At 40.7% G+C, this 22,014-nt stretch overlaps 1 protein-coding gene across 1 annotated transcript in view; it reads left to right on the top strand.

The window, feature by feature from the left end:
• Positions 1-4,426: 4,426 nt before the first annotated feature.
• woc (without children) overlaps positions 4,427-22,014 on the top strand; it is a 78,600-nt gene continuing 61,012 nt past the window's right edge. Inside the window, exon 1 of the mRNA XM_071589518.1 lies at positions 4,427-5,673. Coding sequence (XP_071445619.1) covers positions 4,675-5,673 — 999 coding nt within the window. The 5' untranslated portion in view covers positions 4,427-4,674. The remainder of the gene's footprint in view (positions 5,674-22,014) is intronic.

The following is a 22,014-nucleotide window of genomic DNA, read 5'->3' as shown; positions in this document are numbered from 1 at the left end:
CCAAGAGGGGATTAAGGGAGAGGAGAAGGGGTAAGGTAAGGGGAGGAAGGGAGAGGAGAGGGGGTATGGTAGGGGGAGTAAGGGAGAGGGGGTAAGTTGAGTTTAGCTGCAGCGGCCTCTTAGTGGTCTAGGGGAGGGGGAGGCTATGTATTGGAAGGGTACTGGCTCAAACTTGTGAAAGTTTATATTAATTAAGTGATCATTAAATGGAAAACACAATGTAACACTCCACCATTCCTAGAAATAGCGGTGGAAAATAACAAACACATTGTGTTTTACATTTAATTGGGGGGAGGTGTTTGTCTACAATGCTTTGACCTTTATTAAGGGACGGTTGATGATCGTCACTGCCTTGGTGGGGGTAGGGTTGGGGTGGAAAGATATTGGAGTCTTTTATGAATTTTAGGAGGGGGGAATGGGAGAGGTATAATGTTTCATTGACCACCTCAAACCTGTCAGACTGAAGGGATTGCCAAATTTCCTACTCCTCCAAAGCATTCAACCTGCTGTTTCCTTTTATTTATTTTTGCATTTTTTGCGTGTAATTGAGGTTCACGAGGGTTGCTGTTTCTCTAACACACCTGAAGGCATGATTTTCAATTTTCCCCTAAGTTGTCACTTTGTTTTTACCTACCCACAAGACAAACCCTGTGCCTATCGAGTGAATGCCTTGGTTATTTCATTTTTACTACATTATCTTCGTATCTTTCTAGAAACAATGTTAAACCTTGTTTCTTTCCTTAGGTTGCCATAAATTAAAGCCACATAATATTACCATGAATGAAAGTCACACTACTTTAGTAATGCTCTCTTAGTTCAATTCTGAGAAATAATTGCTTGAAATTCAATAAATATCCTTTTGTGGTCAAGTTGCCCATTTTACTCATTGTCTCTGGTAAAGTTGTGAAAAATTGACTTTGAAAAGCATTGAGGATTTCCCATATCTCATGACTTTTGTGACCAAGTTTTGAGTCCTGTTAGGGACTGATCTTCTACATTCTCGATGCTAAAATTCAATTTTTTCACCCTCCTGTTTTGTTGCGTATTCACCAATTCTTCCGTTTCACATGAGTATCCTGGTTAAATGCCTCCCCATAACCTTCTCTTCTACAGTACCAAACAGACATGGAGTGACCACATGCGATGGTTTTCATCATTACAGGATCAGTCGTCATTTCAAAAGTATACAGGCAACCTAATTGTCACTTTCATATGCTTCCATACCATCCAGAGTTCATCTGCACACCAGTAGTACATGGCAAGCTGGTGTCATCAATTTGTTGTCTCCTGCCTTCTACTCCTTCATTCAGTGCAAAAGTAAGCCTGGAACCACAACCTGATGTCTTATTGGAGGGGATGATGTTTTCATGGAACTCACACTCCATGAACATGGAGAAAAATGATGGACTCATTTTGCATCCTTTCTGTACAATCCCCAAATACTTTCATTACTATTTCTGCCACATTTCAATCACTCTAATAGTTATTGACCTATTTTATTAGTCAGCTCATTGCACTTTTCCCTTACGAAAGTCATGTTTATTTTAGTCTCTCATTTTTCTATTGACAAAATCTCACATGTAGTCCATAGATTCCAAATCCTCTTTGCTTTTCCGATTGTTCAGTTCCAGTTTACATTTCCCTTACTTAAAAAATCTCCTCCTATAAACATTTGTACCCATCCAATTTATCTTGATTCAAGCATTTATCAATGCTTCATAGGATCCTTTTCTTTTTACTATTTTCTAAACAACTGACCACAGTAATATGATGAAGATTAGTTTTAATTAGAGCATGGCTCACAATAAGCCCTTAGTCATTGATATTGAGACTTTAAGAGCAAGGGACTATTTCATCCTATGTGGTTTCCCAAAAAGATGATTTCCACCCAGATCAGCAAAAATTTAAGGAGTCACTTAATATGTGCCTGACTTGGATGCTCCTACCAGGCCAAGAGTTTGTATTTATATGTATGGGCAGTATATTTGAACATTTTACAATACTAAAAGTTCAATGGACAAGAATTTCTTATATTCGTATTTCTACCTATTATTCAAAATTTAATATCCAAATTAACACTAACTAGCTAACAACAACTAGCTCACATTCCTTGATTAGTGTTTAAAACATAACAAGCATAGATAAAATGTGTGTGATTAGAAATTACTGAGATGGCAAATATTAATCTATTTTGACTTTTAAATTTTTCTCCTTGGTGTATATATTTTCAAGTGTTTCATATTTTTGGATTGTATGGACTCGTGGACCACAGGCCACAAAGTTAATTGTGGAGAGAAGGATAGGAATGTATGTGGGTAGGAATAAAAATAGGAGGGGATATTATTGAGTCACATTAGCATATGAAAAAGAACTGGTAAGGGAAAGGATTTCATGCAGTCAAGAACTTAGGGGTATATCCCATGAAGCTGGGTCATAAGTTAGCATAATAATAGCAAATCCTTAAGAGTGGAAAGGGTAAATCAAATAATTATTAATGCAATCGATTGGGTGCTATAATTCATACATTAAAAAATAGTCGCAAAAATAAATTAATTTGAAAGTTTGCTTTACAGAAACAAGAATTTAAATTAATGAGGAAAATAATGACAGGGAAACTGAATGAAGACAAAAAGAACATTTTAGAAGACATTCTGTGCAATAACATCAGGTTCCCAAGTTTGCTCTTTAATTATCATCATAATATGTCAGGCATTAGAGATGAGGGTACATGGGTGGACGGAGGAAATAAACTGCATTGAAAGAAAGACAAAAAAGTAATTGAACTATGGAAGGGGCAGCTGTCGGAGGGTCCATGATGATGTAATAGGAGGATGTACGATATATGTACAGGCAGTGGAAGACTGCAATGAAAGAAAAATGTTGATTAAAAAATAAGAAAAGGACAATCTTTGACGATTTGAATTGATGAGAATAAAGCCGAATAAAAGAGTAGAACACAATTGATACTTTTCAAAGTTATATTCTCGAAATCAAAGGATATTTTTTAAAGGTATAATCTCTTCCATTTGTCACGAAATAAACTCAATAAATCGTCCAGAGATATCCAAATTTCTTTGGCATTATCAGAGTATGACATTAGAAATTAATGAAATCCTGAGGGAAACCACCCTTCCTTCCATATATTACTTCTTAATATATATTCATAGCTTATGCATGAACTATAGAATAGGCTTTGCGTTCACATAAAAAAATAAAAACTTAGCTGTGTAAATTGTGAGCAAATGCCTCCTCATCACTATAGGCGTACAGAATAATGATGTTGCATTGCATTTTCACCTAATATATGGCACTGCATCCAATACTTGTTAAATTTTCAAAACGTGATAAACTAAATTAGAGTATGAATGAAAGGAGCGCCAAGTACGGCCATATGATATTATGTGAAGAATCAATCCCAGCCGTAGTCTTGAAAGTGGTCAAAGGAAATGGTGAGGGAAATTACAGAGGAAAGATAAATAATAAAATGACATAGGGGGTTACGCCTTAGCTTTGATTTTCTAGGTAGCCTTGATCCTTTCTAGTCACAAGAGGTTCCTTGTGAGACATTTCTCCCTGCGCCAGGGGCCCGCCACTAACTCGCTTGGGTATGCGTCAACGCCTTAACCTTGGCAAATATCACTCGCCCAAACAGGGCTACCGTGGAAACTCTTCCGACGTTAGTCCTGTAATTCGCACTTTGGAAACGGTAAGGGAGGTTTTACCTTTCCCAAATTGGGAGTTACAGGACTAACGTCGAAAGAGACTCTAAGGTAGATGTTTGGGTGAATGAGACACCTATTTAGTACATCCAAGCTAGAGAGTGCGTGATTTATTAGCATTTCTTCAATTACGCGTGATTGGTGGTCCACTGGCGTTGGGAGAAATCTCTCGCAAACCCTATCTGGGTGAGTGCCTGATAAGGGCGAGGGTCAATGATATCTAATCAACTTCAGCCAAAGAGCGTTTTTGTTATAATATTTTGGTTTAATCATTTGTTGTTCTAACCCCCTAGATCATTTTTAATTTAATTTTAATTATTTATGATCCTCTCTAATTTCCCCCACCATGCCTTTGCCCACTATTAAGAGCACAGCTGGGGTTGATTCTTCCCATAATAAAACGAGTAGGTAGACAAATAACACAATTCAGTAGAGGCCAACTTGTTCTATTTAGAATATTGATTACATAGTATCTACGTGATTGGCATAAAACTACGAACATACACACATGCAAATTTTGCACAAAATAAACATTTATGGTTACATGCGTAATTAATGCCTTTACTTTTCGGTCAACATTTCTGGTGATGTTATCGATATTCGTTTGTTCTTCCCGCCCAATGTTTTAGTATGTTTTGTTTCACCCGAATTCCACTGTAGATGTCGCGTCTATATTGCATTTGTTTTAGCGCTAATGGCGTTGGGCAGCTGTTGGCCTATGTAAAGATAATCGAGGCTATACACATTTATATGAATTAGTGGTGAATGTACCTCAATATTTTATGATTATAGTGCATTATTTGTTGCTGACGTATCGTTTCATTCCTTCATAGTTTATTTTGTCGTGGTAAACATGGTCAATGTAGAATGTGACCGACGAGTTTGTCTTGCATGTTGCCTAGCGTTGTAGTTAAAACTTCTTTATATTGACATTAATGAATGTGAAGTAAGAGGAATGGAAAAAGGCGAAACAGCCGGTGATGCTGATAATTCTACCAATGGACAACCCAGTTCCGAGTCTTTGACAATGGAAGGGCACAGCAGTAGTCCTCGTGCCAGTGAAAATTTCCTCCCGGGAAACTCGGGGGATGATGCTGTTGTTGACAGTGATCGTGAAAAGGAAAAAGAACCTGCATTAGGGGTACTTGCAGAAGTGGAAGGTGAGGAGTTATCGGAGGCAAATGTGGAAATCCCTCCATCAGTAGACTTAGCGGCCGAAAAAGTCGCGGTCGAAACTTCAGAGGACAAGAGTGTTAGTGTGGAAGTAGTTAGTAAGGATGAAAATACTGGTGAACGGTGTGAGGAAGAAAGTAAACTGGAAGTTGCCGGAAGATCAGAATCCCCCAATGAGGAACAAAATAGGAAAGAGACTGAATCGAGTGAAGTATTAGGCGATAAGCTGCCGTGTGAAGAAGGGGGAACAGTTAATAACGAGTCGCCAAGCGTAATAATAGATGAAGTGTCTCGCGGTAGTGGTGAAAATACGGTATGTGAGAGTAATAATCCTGAACCCAGGATTAGCGATGATAATGTTAGTGTAATAGAAAATGCGCTACAGGATGACGCGGTGACGAGTAATAGTGCAATATCGCCAAAAAATGCGTTACAGGATGACAATATTGCAAGCAATGCAGAGGAACCCCAAAAGATTTCGGAGTTCTCTGAAACAACCGAGAAGAATGATGGTGTTTTTGACGAAAATGACGTTGAAGTGATAGCTGATGGACCGACCGGATGTACGGTTGTTGAGGAAATTAATAAAGAAAATCAGTCCACCAGTTTACATGACACCCCATTACCTACGAAACGGCCTAGGATGAGACAAAAAAAGAATCTTCGCCCTCCAGAATCCACCATAGAAAATGGAACACCGGAAGCAGAGGTGCATGCCGATGAGATCTCTCCAGGAAGACCTCGAAGGAAGGCTGCACAGAAGGCTGGTGATCAAATCAAGGTAGGGTAAACATTGTTTTATAATCATGCATGAGCCTTGTATGGGATAAGTGTTATTTCAATGTGCCATGATTCATTCTATAGCTTGACCTTGCATTGCTGCTTATAATTGTGTAGTGCACAGTATATGAGGTTTAAGCCAGTTAATTGTTAAAAGACTATATGATGTGCATTTTTGACGTGGCCCATTCGCATTTGAGTGATGCTTCTATAGCTGTGAGTGCGTAGGTTTTTCCCCTCTTATTGGACGTAACATTGACGACATTATAAGGCCTTGTAAATCCTGTAGGTTTGCCATTAATTTGTTAAAATTTGTCACCGTCTTATCATATGACCTTATCGTAGTCATTATTTTTATTTTATGGGTACAAAAAGCCAATAGGTTTAGCCTAATATGTGACGCTAATTCCACGAGAGGCTATTGAATGTTGGGCAAAGGTCGGTGATATTTCCCATCACTGCGCTAATAAGAAATGACAATTGTTTTCTGCATAATAAGTGGGAGAAAGTTAGTGAATGTTGAGATGATATCTCTTCATTCCCTGGCCAAGGTACTTTTGTTCGCAATAGTTATAGAAATGTATCCACGTACTATAATAGACTTTTTGGTCTTAGCACCTGCCCAAGAATGTCATGTTGCAGGAGATTCTCATCATCTTGAATTAATTACTACTACAGGAGGAAAGAGAACTCTTCTTAAAAGAGCTTGTTTGGGAAAATAACTAGCCATCAATGTTATTTCATATGCTAAATATTATTATCAAACCTTTTCACAGAATTAATGTGCCTCATCTTTGCCTCCTGAAGTGAGTAGGTATATTTTAGAAAAATTTGGCCTCTGTTTGTTTTGTTGAAGTAGTCTGAAATTGTCTGAACTTCAGACTGAAATTTTGCACGAGATGGCACTGTTTAAAAGACATAACTCTTTGCTATTAGATTAATTCACATTTTAACTAATTCAATAAAGTTAACTCAATGGTATAATTCTCTTAAGGAAAGAAAATTGCAACCTTATGTGGTAAACTTTATAAATTCATAGTTCTTACTGACTGTACCTCTATTCGTCTCTGGTATCATCATCAGGAGAAAATGTGTTCACAAATGCAAAATGCACATTCTATACACTTAACTGAATGTGAAAATGTTAGTCCCTATGTGGTGAAGATTAGTGAAACAACAATATGTGGACAGCATCTCCTTTTGAACTCAAGACAGTGCATTATATGGAACGCTCAGTTCTTATTTTTTTTCGTTTACATTGGATATTAGGTTCTGAAATTTTAATTTAAAAACTCTACTTTTAAAGCATGTGAAATAATCCCTCAGAATTTCATTGGAAGCGCTTTTTTGAAGGAACAGATTAAATTAATTTTTAATGTTGTCCTAAGAAATCATGAAATAGTTAAAATTTCATTTTCGAGTAAAAGTACTTGTAAATACTGGTTTAATTTATTTTTATGTTCCTTAGCTCTATGTAAATTCTCCAATGCGGATATTTTAATATTTATTTCTGTGAGTCCTACAATATTTTTGTATTGCTCCAATTGTTCTGGCCTTGTCTGCTGAAAATTGTCATGAATCATAAACCGAAAATGCTGATTAATTATGTGATATTCTTGAAGAGATGAAAAATATCAATTAGAATTAAATCACCGAGTTCCGAGTATTGAACGTACTTACCTGAGTTTCAGTTTATGTGGCTGAATAATGCTGTCCGTTATTTTCTTAGGTTAAGTCTTATCTGTTGAATATGTTCAAATATGGAATCGACATTTAATTGCCTTAAGTTTCCCTGTGTTCTTAACCAGAGTTTTTTCTATTTTTTTTATTGGTATCTAATTTTTTAAACATTTGTGTATAACCATGTATATAATATGGAAATGAGTAATGTTGCATTTTCTTTAGTGTACCACTTAACGTTTATACAAAATATGGAGTCTGGTTCCCGCGGCGTTTATCCACGATGCGTATCCGAGCCAACCTAGGGCTCCCATTCCCCTTTATAAGACGGCTAAAAACCGACGCATAATACGACCTGGGTGCGGTTTTTGCCAGTTTTCCGCACCCCGCGGATGAATGTTGGGACAGCATAGGTCCCGGCAGTTGGCGACCAGGATTGCATATCACAGTGTTTGAGATATAATAGCTACCTGCACCTGGTATAGGAAGTAATCTAATCCAGCCTTAAGAAGCTCCGTCCTATAACGGGTTTGTTGGCATTAAGAATATTTTTGGGAGCTCGGCGAATTGTGGAAGAGGGAGCAAATAGTAAATTGCCTTTAAATCGACGCATCGTCACTTCTGACCTGAAGACGCCACCAGCATGGCTGGAGAAACTTGTCAAGAGGGACTTAGGCGCGCTGGGACACCCGAAAGCTTTGACTATTGTACAAAATATTTACACCGTGGTCAAGCTGATCTTAATTATTTTGGACTAAGTTTGGTTTGCCAGTTAAAATGATGTCTTGAAAAATTCTTTTTGGTTTTTAAAATGCTTCAATGGCCTTTAACTAATTGATATTAATATTTTCTGGTGCAAGGGCGTTACATTTCCCAGATGGCACTGCACGCATTACTGTGTGCATAGTTACCCCATCTTACCTTAAGAAAAGAAAATTCAGTCTCCAGTTCTCTTAAAGCTAATATGTTGAGGTAAATGAAAGTAGATAATTAATCTATTCTAATAACTTTTGAACCACTAATATTATTACCTTCTGGTTCAAGGGTTACATTTCCCAGAAGGTACTGCAGGAATTTTCCATAAGATACTGTATGACAGTTCCTTCATCTTTATTCGTGAAACTGTAGTTTTCTTTTCCCTTTTCCCATTCAATGGACCTTAAGGACAGTATATAATTTTCCTATTCGAAATCGCCCTAACATATTCGCGGTTGTCTGGGAAATAGTTAGCTCAGATTTTTGCGTAGAATCTGTACTAAGTATCTAGTCCTTCCCGGATTTATGTTATTGCTGCTATTGGAGCTTTTAATCGGTGTTGCAACTTATAAGTTTCCAAAAGTTATTATGTCGTGATATTAGAAATGGTCAAAATATTTCTGCTTTGTTTGCTCTGAATAATGTGATATCTTAGTGTCTCAGGCGATTTAGGTACTACTGTTTGAATGCAGTCCTGCCCTTCAGTTACCATTAAACTTGGCCCGCTACTCTAAGCGTACTACTTCCAATCCTGGTTATTTTATTGGATGCGCCAAACAATGACGCCCGCCATTTTGGTGACGCAGCGAGCACGCAGAGCAGAACGGATTTCTTTGCGCAGGCGAATTGCGCCGATGGAAAACACCCAGCAAGGAAGAGGACCTCTCCCGATCCATGCTCATTAGACGTGCGGTGATTGGTTCAACTTTGTCACGTGACACAAGACGCGTTTGTGACGTAGCTTACGTGGCATATTTTCGCCGATTATTCACCTTCAAAAATAGGCGCATATGCAAAGATGGGCCTTTTTCCTATCTTCACAGGGTAGTCAGCCGTCTGATTATAAGTAAAAAAAAACCCTAAGGAAATACAGCCTGTAGCTTCGTCCGTCGCCCGTTTTCTTCATATAGTTTCACGCCTCCACGACAGAGAGCAGTACACGGGGGAACGTTCCATGCTGCCATCTACCGTCGCGCTCCTTGACTACGTGGGGCGGATTAGCAGTAACCAATAGCATAGTGTTTTTATGTTCTGAACTTCGGGGCCTGGTGAAGGTGCCTGTAGTCTGTAAATGGTTTAGAGTATGTTCTTCCACAAGTGAAGGAAAGAAATCGGAAAACTGACGAAATTACTTCGGAAATGTCACAATTGAAATCCATTATTTAGGAATGATACCCTCCCGCAATGTGCCATAGTAAGGGAACCATTTATGTCGGTAACTAGGTCTTTAATGTGAATGTACGATCGGGCAGAGGCCTTCAAAATTCTTAAAATATGAATTCACGTGTATTTTGTTTGTCCAAACTTGAAAATTTCTTGAATCCGATAATGAGTGCACGTTCTCCTCACATATTAGCTATTCAGAATCATATTTTGATTATGCCTCAGTGTAAATTAGTGAAATAAGCATTCGGGTGTTTTTATTTTGGGAAACCGAATTTCAAATGGGAAAATTGATGCCGTCTAAGATTACGAAGGGTAACCTAAAAAACCCTCTTTTCTTAGGTATAGCGCCCTATTCTATTCCATCGTCGAGTTAATGATAGCCGAATGTTCTTATTTTCCTAATTACTAGAGTCCCCAGGAAATAATCTGATTCCATGCCCTCATTAAAGGGCGGATAATTGCAGAAAAAACAGAAAAACTCGAAAAAATAATTCGCGAGTCAAGTTGACTGATGGCTTAGAGTTGCGCGGAAAACCGCCATTAGGAATCTCGTTCAACTGCCCCCTATTATCGCCATTCTATTTTGCTATCACTCGTAAAAGATTCTCACCTTCTCCGTTTGCGTACGTGGAGTGGGTGGAACACTTTATTTGAGCAAATCGCCAAAATAATTATCGTCTCTTGTTCATCCTAATATGTTCTATTAAGAATATTGTAGTACACGCTGAACTAGAACATCTCATTAATCATAGGATCCTATCTTTTTTAGCTCAGGAAAAGGATTCTATTCGGAAGAGCAAAACGATACAATATGACGCGCCGTGTTGTTAAGAGCATTCGACTACCGGGAAATGTATCCACGATAAACTTTACATTAATTGAGAGGCACGTCGTTCATATTCATTCGACTCATGTCGGATTATAGCGAGTGTTGTTATTTAGTGAGAACACTCATAACGAGATGATTTTCGTATTTAGAAATCTGCGAAAATAACCCATTATAGTCGTGAAACATGGACGTGAAAATATTTGTTGTGAGGGTCGGGAATGCCCCGCGGAACATTTTCTAGTGCGTGTTCAGCAAAATTAATCACTATCAGTTGTGTCAGCGTAGTATAAATGGAAAAAAAACTTGACATTCCCCCAGCTCGTGGACTGCCAACCTCTGTCTGGTCGTTGTCTCCCACTCATGATATTCTTGGTGGCAAACCTCCTTGGGGAACTCAAGTAGTAGTTGTATTTAGGGGAGGCGACTGACAGCTGAGGTCATTTGCGCCATTAGGGATGGACAGGAAAGGATGAAGGGTGGAAAGAAACCCGGCGTCGGCATTAGCCTACTCTTTACCAAAGGCGCCAAGGGATCCGCAGCATACGTTCCACCCGACGGACGGCGTACTCACTCAAAGTGCCCTCCACAAAGCGCCTCAAGTATGGTTCGAGATACCACTGAAAAATATTCGACGCCGCCGGGATTCGAACCCGTGTGGGTGGCCTCTGGGTGGGAAGCCAGTAAGATAGCCACCGCTCCTTCTCCATAGGGTACTCGGCTCATCGGCACTGCGGCCACTTTTACGTCTGAGGGCAGCATTTTCTCCTCCCACCACCCACCAATAGTAGAATACCCGTGGAGACCCCAGTCTGATTCGGTTCTCGCCCTTCAACCGGGGGTGTTGGTTTTCCCTCGTAATCATCAGTTGAGGGCGTTCGCACGAAGAACGCGTTTTCTCTCATATGATCCAACCTGTTGACATCTCTCAAAAGTAAAAGGGTAAAATTTTAGTTCGTATGGCTCTGTATTTGGTTTACCGCGTATCTTTCAAATGTATTTCTTTCAAAATTTTAGCCGTCATGTGCGTGTTTTCAAGTCAAAACTGTTTTGACGGAGTGGTGGGCAGTCTCTTTTTGTCCGTAATTAGATCTTTTTGTTCCGAAGTATTTTCGGGCGATATTATGTGAGTCTTTAGCCAAATGAGATTTTTAAATTATATACTTGCTTCTATCGGGTGACGTCCAGCGTCGTGGGTTGTAAATGTTAGTGACGCGGATCCGATCTTATGCCTCCGGCCACTTCCCTCCCAGGGGTTTTGTGATTCGGATCCCCTATTCGTTTTCATCCGTATTCACGCAAATATCTTTCAGTGTTTTGTGTCAATTGAGGATCAGTAATGTCCAGAGTGAAAGCATTCCCCCGTCTGTATTTTTCATCAAGCTTTTTCGTGTTTGCGAGTATTAATGTACCACACATTGTGCTGTAATTTATTTGAGGTTTTTACTCCTCACATGGTAACATTTGTACTGTCTTCTATTTACATTTACGTTTTCTATTTATTTGTATTGTACTGGCAGGTCGTTATTTCTTTTCATCATTTGTCAGATAACTAGAACGAACTGGCACGTATGACTACGTATGCGTCGGCTAACTGATAAGCAGCAAGTGGAATAATGGGTTGGATTTGCTCCGTAGAAAAGTGTGATATATCAGAACGTTATCTCACCTCAGTATTCGCGGGCGATTTCCCAGGAACCAGGAGCAAACCAGGGATGCAACAAATTGTATCCTTACGTGAAGTTCAAGGTTCTTTCGAGGAAGACCAAAGGCCGTTGACAATTTTTGATTCGAGGTAGTTTAACTATGATCATGATCACGTGACAATCATCCTAATAATGTCCAATGGCAACCTTATACTTGCGTGTTGTTTTGAACATCTCTTAACGCCTCGCGAAGACCTAAGCAGGCGGATGGGCCTCCAGCGTTGCGCCAGATACTTGAATATGCGAGGGTGGCAATGAAAAGTAGATCGACCAATCCATCATGCATCAATTATTTGAGCAAGATAAAATTATATAATATCTTGTTTTAAAATTTTACTTTTTCTTTAACTTTTGCATTCTTGGCAAAAATTTATTTGAGCTGCCGTGGAATTTCAGGGCACCTAACCCGGCCCGAGTCCTCCGGTGGACTTCCTCGCTTGGTTGAATGCACTAGGACATGTTGGCACCGTGCCCTTTTCGGTAAACGTTCTTTTGACGCAACAGTGGAAAGGAGGAGGGATTGGGCGTGTTTATTCAACCCGCACTACACACGTGTATGGTGTGGTTGGCTGTATTCCGTGCGTATTGCCTTGAACTTACCTTGTTCTAGATTAATTTAATTAATGCACTCCGATAGCGGATGCGACCCAGAGCTAAACATACAAATATCAGTTTCAGATTAATTTCCTTACGCCATGCCACATCAGAATCTGTATGTACCCAAGATTTTTCATTTGTACATAATATTGCTTTTATAAAGAAATGGAAATCACAAACAATCACAAACTGCTCGTTGTCTCTTAATTACTGATAATTCCCCATTTGTTAGCATTAAATTTGTTGGTTATTGTAAGGAGTAGTCGGAGAAGGGAGGGGTGTACAGGGGAGAATAGGAGAGTGGGTGTGGACGCGTGAAGGGAATCGGAGGCAATATAAGTGATTTCTTTTGCGTTATCGTATGAGGTATGAATGTTTATTAAGTTAAAGCGAAATGGAGAGCTTATTTTCTGCTTTCTTTCGAAAGTTGACAGCATAATAACAATCCAAGGAGAATTTCCAGCATCGAGCCTTAGGGCTGTAGGGCTATTTTTTTTTCTTTATACATTTCTACTTACGCATTGTAGCTAAGTCGTAGAATGCCCTCCGTTAATTTCGCGGTGACAATCGCGAACTCAATATGAATACACGCACGTGGCAGTCAAACCTATAAACTGGGGCGAGCCTATTTTCTGCGCCGCAGGCCATTTACCTGGAAGACACATGCCTCAAAGTGTCCGGACATTTCCTAGTGTCGATTTCACGTGTGGAACATTGCGGATGAAGATGGCCTTCGTGTGGCCGAAAAAACAAGGGCGGTGACGTTGACGAATCGTTTCAATGAGATCAAAATTACGATGGGAACCTCTTGGTCTCTGAAAATGCAAATTGAAAAACTATTTGGCGACTCAAGGTCGGAATATTTGAAAAAGGTAGAAAAATGGACGAGGAGAGGGAGATAAGAGGATGGGGCGAGACCGAGGAATAACATGGAAATAGTGGCACAAACTTCGACCTCGGCATGGAGAACTAGTGAAATGATAGATTTTTCTTTTAATTTTCCAACCCTTCCCTCAATCCAATCCTCTCTTTTATTCCATCCGAGTATATGCCCAAGGCTTTCGGAATCACACTGGGCTGCACGGGAATCTCCTGCAAGGAAGGTTAAACACCTGAGCTGGGACGATCGAGGATAGATTTTCCGTTCGGAAGAGCATCGGTTTGGTTGCATAGAAATTATCGTTGGAGGGCACGACGCTTGCGAGCTTGGGTCCCCACTAACGTTTGGGGATAAACGATGGCGAGCGGAAGAGTGCTCCTAAGCTCCAGTGTGCATCATGTGACTTGTGCTGTATGCCAATAGATACCCAGTGAGAGAAACAGTCGTACATCGCCCGTGAGTTATTATTTAGTTGTTGAGTAGGAGTTGTGTGCCGGCATCACAATCGTAGACAATGTACCTATTATAGGTACGTTTTATTAGGTTTTCTGGCATTGGTATTTGGTATTTATTACAAATGACGATTGTAGGCAGACTCCCTCTTATTCTCCATGTATTATTTCGTTCTTCATACTACTTTTCTCTCAAATAGCGTCTAAGGGAACCTCTTCTCCGTTCTTGGTCCCGAATACTTAGCATTTTATCGGCTATTACTTGAGGACTGCAGTTGTTCTGATCCCATATCGTTCCAGGGAAAAATTAATTCTTAAATCCATCTGCTCTACACTTAATTTCTCGAATTTTATTGACATGCTCTCTCCTACCGTAGTGAGATGGGGCTAATGATTCATTTCCAATATCATTGCTTTAGAGACATCCTTCCAATATATGCAAGAAATTTAATCTGTCACTTAGCTTTCGCTCCGCGAGTGATTCCCAGCCTAGATCCTCTTTCGAATTTTGATGCGCTACTCAGTTTGTCATGACAACGCTTCAAAAATCTAGCTCCTCTAAGGTGCCCTCGATCCAATCTGGCAATCATACGAACTTCATGAGGATGCCCTATCATAGTAGCACATCCTAAATGAGGCCTAACGAGTGAAGGATAACACATTTTTATTTGTTTATTTATATGCCATGCAAGCCACCGCTAGGGTGTGTGGTAGGGGGTGTATTCACACCTAACTTATGTTTACGAACATGATCCTCCTGGTGTCGAACAATGTTATTATGATCCCCTATCGTTCGTGGAAAAAATGGCATTTTAAATCTGTTTTCCACTTAATCTCTTTAATTTTATAAGCATGATCTGTCCTACTGTAGTACTGTGGGGGTGATAATACATTTTCAACATCATTGCTGAACAGGCCTCCTTCCAATTAATGCAAGAGCTTCAATCTGTATTTTAAACCTTCGCTCCGTGAGTGATTCCCAGCCTAGCTGCTGTAATCTTTTGGATACGCTACCAAGTTTATCATAACAACGTTTCAGAAATCCAGCTCCTCGACGCTTCACGCGATACAATTCGGCAATTAATCCAACTCCGTGAGGATCCCATATACTTCAACGAGGATGTTGCGGAGCTTCTAAGTGCTGAGTGGCACACCCCATCATCGCCCCGTCAAAAGAAAGCTCGCATGAGCAAATCTCGGATCAAGGCGATGCTCATTGTCTTTTTTGACAAAAGGGGAGTCGTCCACTACGAATTTGTACCTGAACGACAAACTGTAAATGCTGCATTTTACGTCCAAGTGCTCGACAGGCTTCGAAAACGAGTCGCCCGCGTCCGGCCAGCGATCAAAAACATCTGGCGGCTGCATCACGACAATGCGCCGTCTCACACCGCGCTTGTCGTGTCGGACTTCTTGGCCAAGCACGGCGTGGCAACGCTGCCGCACCCGCCCTACAGCCCGGACTTGGCACCACCGGACTTCTTTCTGTTCCCGAAGATAAAGAGGAGTTTGAAAGGAACGCGATACGGGACTTTGGACGCCGTCAAAGAGGCCGTGACGACGTGTCTTCGAGAGGTTCCCGATGATGCCTTCGCGGGAGCGTTCCAGGAATGAGAACGCCGCTGGAACAAGAGTATCGACTCACAAGGGTCCTATTTTGAGGAATATTAGCTTAAGATATGTAAAAGTGTAATAATTTTTTTTTCCTGAGCTCAGTACACTTATTTTCCGGACGAACCCTGTATGGATAAAAAAAATATCCTAGGCTGGATTGAAGACTTTGAATGGTCTGTTACAAAGAGTAGTCATTGATTATGTTCACTCCAATGCAGTATGAGTCAATTTAGGTGTTCCCCAGGGAATGTTATCGGCCCTTATTCATTTTTTATTTAAGTTAACGACATTGATTCCGTAGTCACTAGTAAGATGTTTATTTGCCAACGATGCTATGGTTTACGTAGGTATCCGTATTCCTGGGGATAAAGCAGCTTTATCAGATGACCCTAAATGCTATACGACGCCGGTGCGTCACATGGAAATTGGAATTAATCTGAAATAAGTGCGTAGTGATGAATTCCTTGAAAAAGGGAAATTCCTCACCGAACGTCTACTGCATCATGGACACCGAAATGGAATGTGTAGACTCCATATCGTACTTAGGCGTTACCCTCACTCACGATCTCTACGAGGTGTAACATATTCGTGGAATATTTGGACAAGCTAACAAAAAAATGGGATTTATTAGTAGAGGGTGAAATGGGTGTTGGTGAAATGTGATAAAAAGGTTAAGGAGAAAATTCGAGACGTTAAGTGCAGGACATATAGATGTAACCCTCCTGTGGGCTCTAACTTTGACGTGGTGGAGAGCTAGTGCGTTCCGATGACCCCTAGAGCTGTGCTGGCGGGAGCAATGATAATTGTTCTTGGTAAGGTCACCCTTGCCAGATAGGTCGAAGGGTAGGAGCCAACCGAAGGCAGTCCACGTAGCGTCTCTTCCTCAGTGAGGTGGCTGCAAAGGCGTCCGACCCCATTGGGGCGGCCATTGAGTGATGTCGAAAGTTAAAAAACACTTTTGAGGAAGGCAATTGGCAAATCCACCTTAATTATTAATCCAAAGGCTTTGATGGACAGTATAGAGAAAATAAGTCCTGTCAAATACGGGACTCGGCTGAATACTCGTAGGCCGTGTGTGGGAAGGCAAGGCTACCGCTGTCGTCATTTTACGAAAGCCTTGCAAAGCAAAACCGACAGCAACAGGACAGAAGATACAGAAGAAGAAGACCGAATCAGTTTGAATAGGAACTTGGAATGTTGGGATAATGTTGAGGACGGAAAAATTAGGGAATATGAAACGAGAGATGGGAAGAGGAAATATAGTAGATATTTCAGGTTTATGCGAGGTGAGTTGGAAGGATAGCGGGAATTCCTGGAAAGATAGTTATAAAGTAATGTTCAGCTGAGGGGAAAAGAGCTAGCGAGGGGTGGTAATAATATTGAATATAAAGGAAGGAAGAAACGTAGTCAAAATAGAGCCGGCGACTCATAGAAAATTACTGGTTGAAGTGAAAGCGGGACCCAACGAGCTTCGTCATTGTTCAGGTATACGAGTTCTGTTCAAAAAGTATCGCGACTTTAGTGTTTTTTCAAAAATTATATATTCATGAATATCTATTTTGTCTCCTTCGAAGTAATCCCCATTAGATATTATTCACTTATGCCACGTTTTTTCCAATCCTCGAAGAACTTCAAAAATCATTTTTTGTGATCTTGTTCAGCTTCTCCTTCGATGCTCGTGAATCGTAGCGGAGCGTCGGCCTTTCATGGGCCTCTTCAGTTTCGGGAACAAGAAAAAGTCACTGGGGGCCAGGTCTGGGGACGGTGGTTGCGGCATCATTGGTGCGTTGTTTTGGCCAAAAATTCGCGCAGAAGTAACGAATTGTGAGCAGGGGCGATGTCATGGTGCAAAAGCCAACATTTGGTCTTCCACAAATCCGGGCGTCTTTGGCGGATTGCTTCGCGCAAATTGCGCATAACTTGCGGGTAATATTCCTTATTTACCGTTCTACCCTGTGGCAAGAACACATGATGCATCACGCCCCTGCAATCGAAGAAAACTGTAAGCAAAACTTTCACATTCGACCGAACTTGGCGATCTTTTTTCGGTCTTGGCGCGTGCTGCAGCTTCCATTGGGATGATTGAGTTTTAGTTTACTATAAACCCATGATTTGCCACCAGTTATGACCCTGTGGAAAAAAATTGGGCCGTCGCGGACAGAGTCCAATACCTCATTAGCAATGTTAATGCGTTGCTATTTTTGGTCGAAATTGAGGAATTTTGGTACGAGTTTCGCGGCGACCCGTGTCAAGCCCAAATCATTGGTAAAAATCGAATGGCATGAGCCAATCGATATGTTTAGATCCTCAGCAACTTCTGTAAGGGTGATTCGACGATTGTCCAATGCTATTTTCTTCACTTCATTAATGTTTTAGTCCATTGTTGTCGTGCTCAGGCGTCCGGCATGCTATTCGTAATTCACATCTTCTCGGCCCTCTGAGAACATTTTGTACCACCGATAAATGTTGCTTCAGTCCAAGGTAGTTTTTCCATTGACATGGTCAACATTCGGCATGCGTCGCGCACTTAATTTCGTTTTTCACACAAAAACTTGATACAGATTCTTAGATCCATTTTTGGAACAGCCAAAAATCTAAGACAAGCTAAAACACGTCCAAGCACAACAGCTGTCAACAATTAACAAAGCATTCAAAATGGCCGAACTTTTCGGCATAAGTACCAACACAACGCCACAAAATAATCGAAAATCAAATATACCTTACCCGCGAAAATTCAAAATTCGCGATACTTTGAACAGACCTCGTATATGTGCAAACTACAAAGAAATCTTAGGGTGGTGAAGTCGAAAGGGTATGCGATCTGTTAAGAGGCCATTTTCGCCATTGGAACTTGGCGGTTGGCGAAGGAAGAGATAGTGATGATGTGGGGGATTACAGTTAAGGGACAAGGAATGACGGCGGTGAGAAAGTAGTGGAGTCTGCAGGAGACGGGCTAATCATCTCCAACTTTTGATTTAAACACCCCAAAAGGCGTAGGTAAATATAGGAAATGCCGAGTTACTCGGAAAGGTATCAATCAGATTTTATTATGGTTAGGCACAGATTTTGGAACACTTGGATCAATTCGCACAGTTTCCCCGGAGCGGATGCCGCCTCGGATCACAATTTAGTGCTCATGAAGTGTAGCGTCCGATTCAATAAGGTTAGGCTGGGGCGGCAGGTTAGGAAATGGAATTTAGCAGCATTAATTAGGATAGCAAGGAAGGAGTATAAGCAGGCTGTAGAGAAAATCATGAATTAGAGGAAAGAGCGGAGTACTATCGATAAAAAATGGAAATGTTCAAAAAAGAGGTATCGAAGGCTGAAAAAGAAACTTTAGAAAAAGTAGATGGGAAAGGGACTAGGAAACCATGGATCACGGGTGAAATGATTAGAAAGATAGATAAGAGAAGGAAATGGAAGAATGTTTACAAATAAAACAAAAGAAGCATTGTGGAAGACACAGTGCGAGGATATGGAAAGTTTACAGAGGAAGGCTAAAATTGGTGCGCAATACAAGAAGGTTAAAAACACTATCGCAAAGTAAGAATGGAAAAACTTTGTTAGTTCAATCGGGTGAGACAATATTTGAAATAGAAAAGATCCAAGCGATATGGAAGGAATATATAGAAAAACTTTATGATGAAGAACTTAGTCAAACAAACTCAGATATAGAAAGAGAATGTGACGTAGATGAAGATAGCTTAGGTCCAGGCATGCACGAGGATGATATAGAAAGGGCATTAAGAGGGGAGATGAAACTAGATAAGGCCGTAGGGGTAGATAACATTCCTGCGGAACTACTGGAACGTTTGGGAAAATGTAGGAAGAAGACCGTATGGACTGATTCGTAGTATCTATGAGGACGGAATCTGGCCGGAAGACTTGGTGAGATCAGTGTTAGTTCCTATTCCGAAAAAGTTAAAGGCTACCTCATGTGAGGACTACAGAAATAAGTTTGATATCCCACGCAGCTGAAGTTGTTATAAGGATCATAAGCAAAAGGATAGAGAGCAGGGTAAATACTTATTTAGGGGATAATCAGTTTGGGTTTAGGAAGGGGAGAGGAACACGTGATGCCATTGCGGTAATGAGATCACCAATCGAGGGGAATATAAAATACAGTCGGGACGTTTTTGCTTGTTTCGTAGCTTTTGAAAAGAAGTTTGACTAATGAGTATATTGCAGTATATAGGAAAAGATTGGAGGAACAGGAGGTTAATCCGCAACCAGTACATGTCCCAGACTGCTCGGGTGCTGTCGAGTGGGGAACGGAGAGTCGGGATGGGCAGTGTTGGGAAGAGGTGTAAGGCAGGTTTGCCCATTATCATCGTTGCTGTTCAACGTATATGTGGCGGAAATGATTAAAGAGGCATGGGAAGAACTAGAGGTAGGAGTGAATGTTGGAGGGAAATTCGTAAAATCAGTTAGGTTTGCTGATGACCAAGCTGTAGTTTGTCAGTTTGTCAAGGGGTTGCAAGCATTGTTGAGTGAATTGGGAATTCATTACGATATATATGGGATGATAATCAACATAATTAAAATAAGGTTATGGGGTTTTCCAGAAAGAAAAAGGCTAAGCTTAACATTAATATAGGAGGGCAAAGCCGAGAGCAGGTGGAACAGTTTACATACCTCGGAAGTGTTTTGGACGAAAATGGAAGGAGTAACTATTTTTTAATTTATATACTCTGCAAGCAACCGCTAAGCTTTGTGTAAAGGGGAAATACACAGCAGAATAATTTTATCCGAAGATGACCCTACCGCGTTCGAACAGTGTTATTATGATCCCCTATTATTTGTGGAAAAAATGGCATTTTAAATCTGTTTTCCACTTAATCTCTCTAATTTTATAAGCATGATCTGTCCTACTGTAGTACTGTGGGGGTGATAATACATTTTCAACATCATTGCTGAACAGACCTTTCAATTTATGCAAGAGCTTCAATCTGTAATTTAACCTTCGATCCGTGGTTGATTCCCAGCCTAGCTGCTCTATTATTTTGGATACGCTACTAAGATTATCATAACCACGATTGACAAATCTAGCTCTACGCTGCAGTCGATCCAATTCGGCAATCAATCCAACTTCGTGAGGATCCCATATACCTGCTGCATATTCTAAATGAGGCCTAACCAACGAGAGATAATATTTCTCTTTGACCTTCATTTCGCATTTACCCAGTTCTCTTCTAATAAATCCTAATTTTTTGTTAGCTTGTCCACATATTCCACGTACGTTTTTCACCCGGGAGAGATCGTGAATGACGGTAACGCCGGGGTATTTAATTGGGTACACATTCCAGTTCGGTTTTCCTAATGCAGTAGGCGTTCGTGTGGGAATTGCTGTTTTTCCAAAAAATTATGACTACGCAGTTTTTAAAGTGCAATTCTAATTGTCAAGGGTCGCACCAGCGTTGTATAGCATTGATGTCATTTGACATAGCTGCTGTGTGCTCAGGATCACGGTACACCACTGCATCAACGGCAAATAAGCGTATCTTACTAGTGGTTACGGAGTCAAAGTCGCTAACGTAAATTAGGAATAAAAGAAGTCGGATAACACTTCCCTGGTAGAACCTGAAGTAACTTCTACTGCATTTGAGCTAACTCCATCTATCACTACTCTTTGTACCCGACCACTCAAAAAGTCTTTTAAATAGCTGGGACGTAGGGAGAATGCACTGGGCAAAGAGGCTTTCACAAGGAAGAGGGAATTGATTACGGAGACGTGGGGTAAGGATGAAAAGAAAAGGCTCGTTAAAACTTTGATGTGGAGCTCAGCTATATACGACGCGGAAACAATGGTCACTGAAGCAGGATGATAGAAGTAGATTGGAGTCTTTGAAATTTGGGTGCGGAGAAGGATGGATAAGGTGAAGTGGACGGAAAGGTAAACAGATGCAGTGCTATGAATGGTGGGCGACGGGAAGGGATGTTTGGGAGAAGTCATAATGAGACAGAAAAATTGACGAGGGACGTATTGATCGGTAGTAGGATGTTGCAGAATGTGATTGAGAGAAGGCAAACGAGGAAAGGATAGGAATAGGATAAGGGTGTTGAACGGGATTAAGAAAGGAAGTCCTCGGCGATGAAGAGAGTCTTGATGTAGAGTAGGGTGTTGAGTTGGTTTTTGTTAGTAGAAACAAAATATTAATTTGGTAGTCATCCAAAACCTACCTAAACCGGTAGATTACCTAGTAATAATAATATAGATTTAAGAAATCAGTTTTCCCACGAACGACAAGGGATCAGAATAAAATAACGTTTGCCCGACCACGCTAGGGGTTTTGGGGTCAGGGGTAGTCTGGTCTGTGATTACCCCCTGCCACATACCCCAGTGGTGGCTCGGAGGCTACTAAATAAATAAATACCTAGAATTAACTCAGCCATGCCTACGCAAGAATTTGTAGCTGTAATAAAGGCACCGCCCTCGATTCTTATT

This window comes from Hetaerina americana, unplaced genomic scaffold, assembly GCF_022747635.1.
Source record: "Hetaerina americana unplaced genomic scaffold, ioHetAmer1.1.p SCAF_1, whole genome shotgun sequence".
Classification (NCBI taxonomy): domain Eukaryota; kingdom Metazoa; phylum Arthropoda; class Insecta; order Odonata; family Calopterygidae; genus Hetaerina; species Hetaerina americana.
This window is presented reverse-complemented; position numbering and strand designations above follow the sequence as displayed.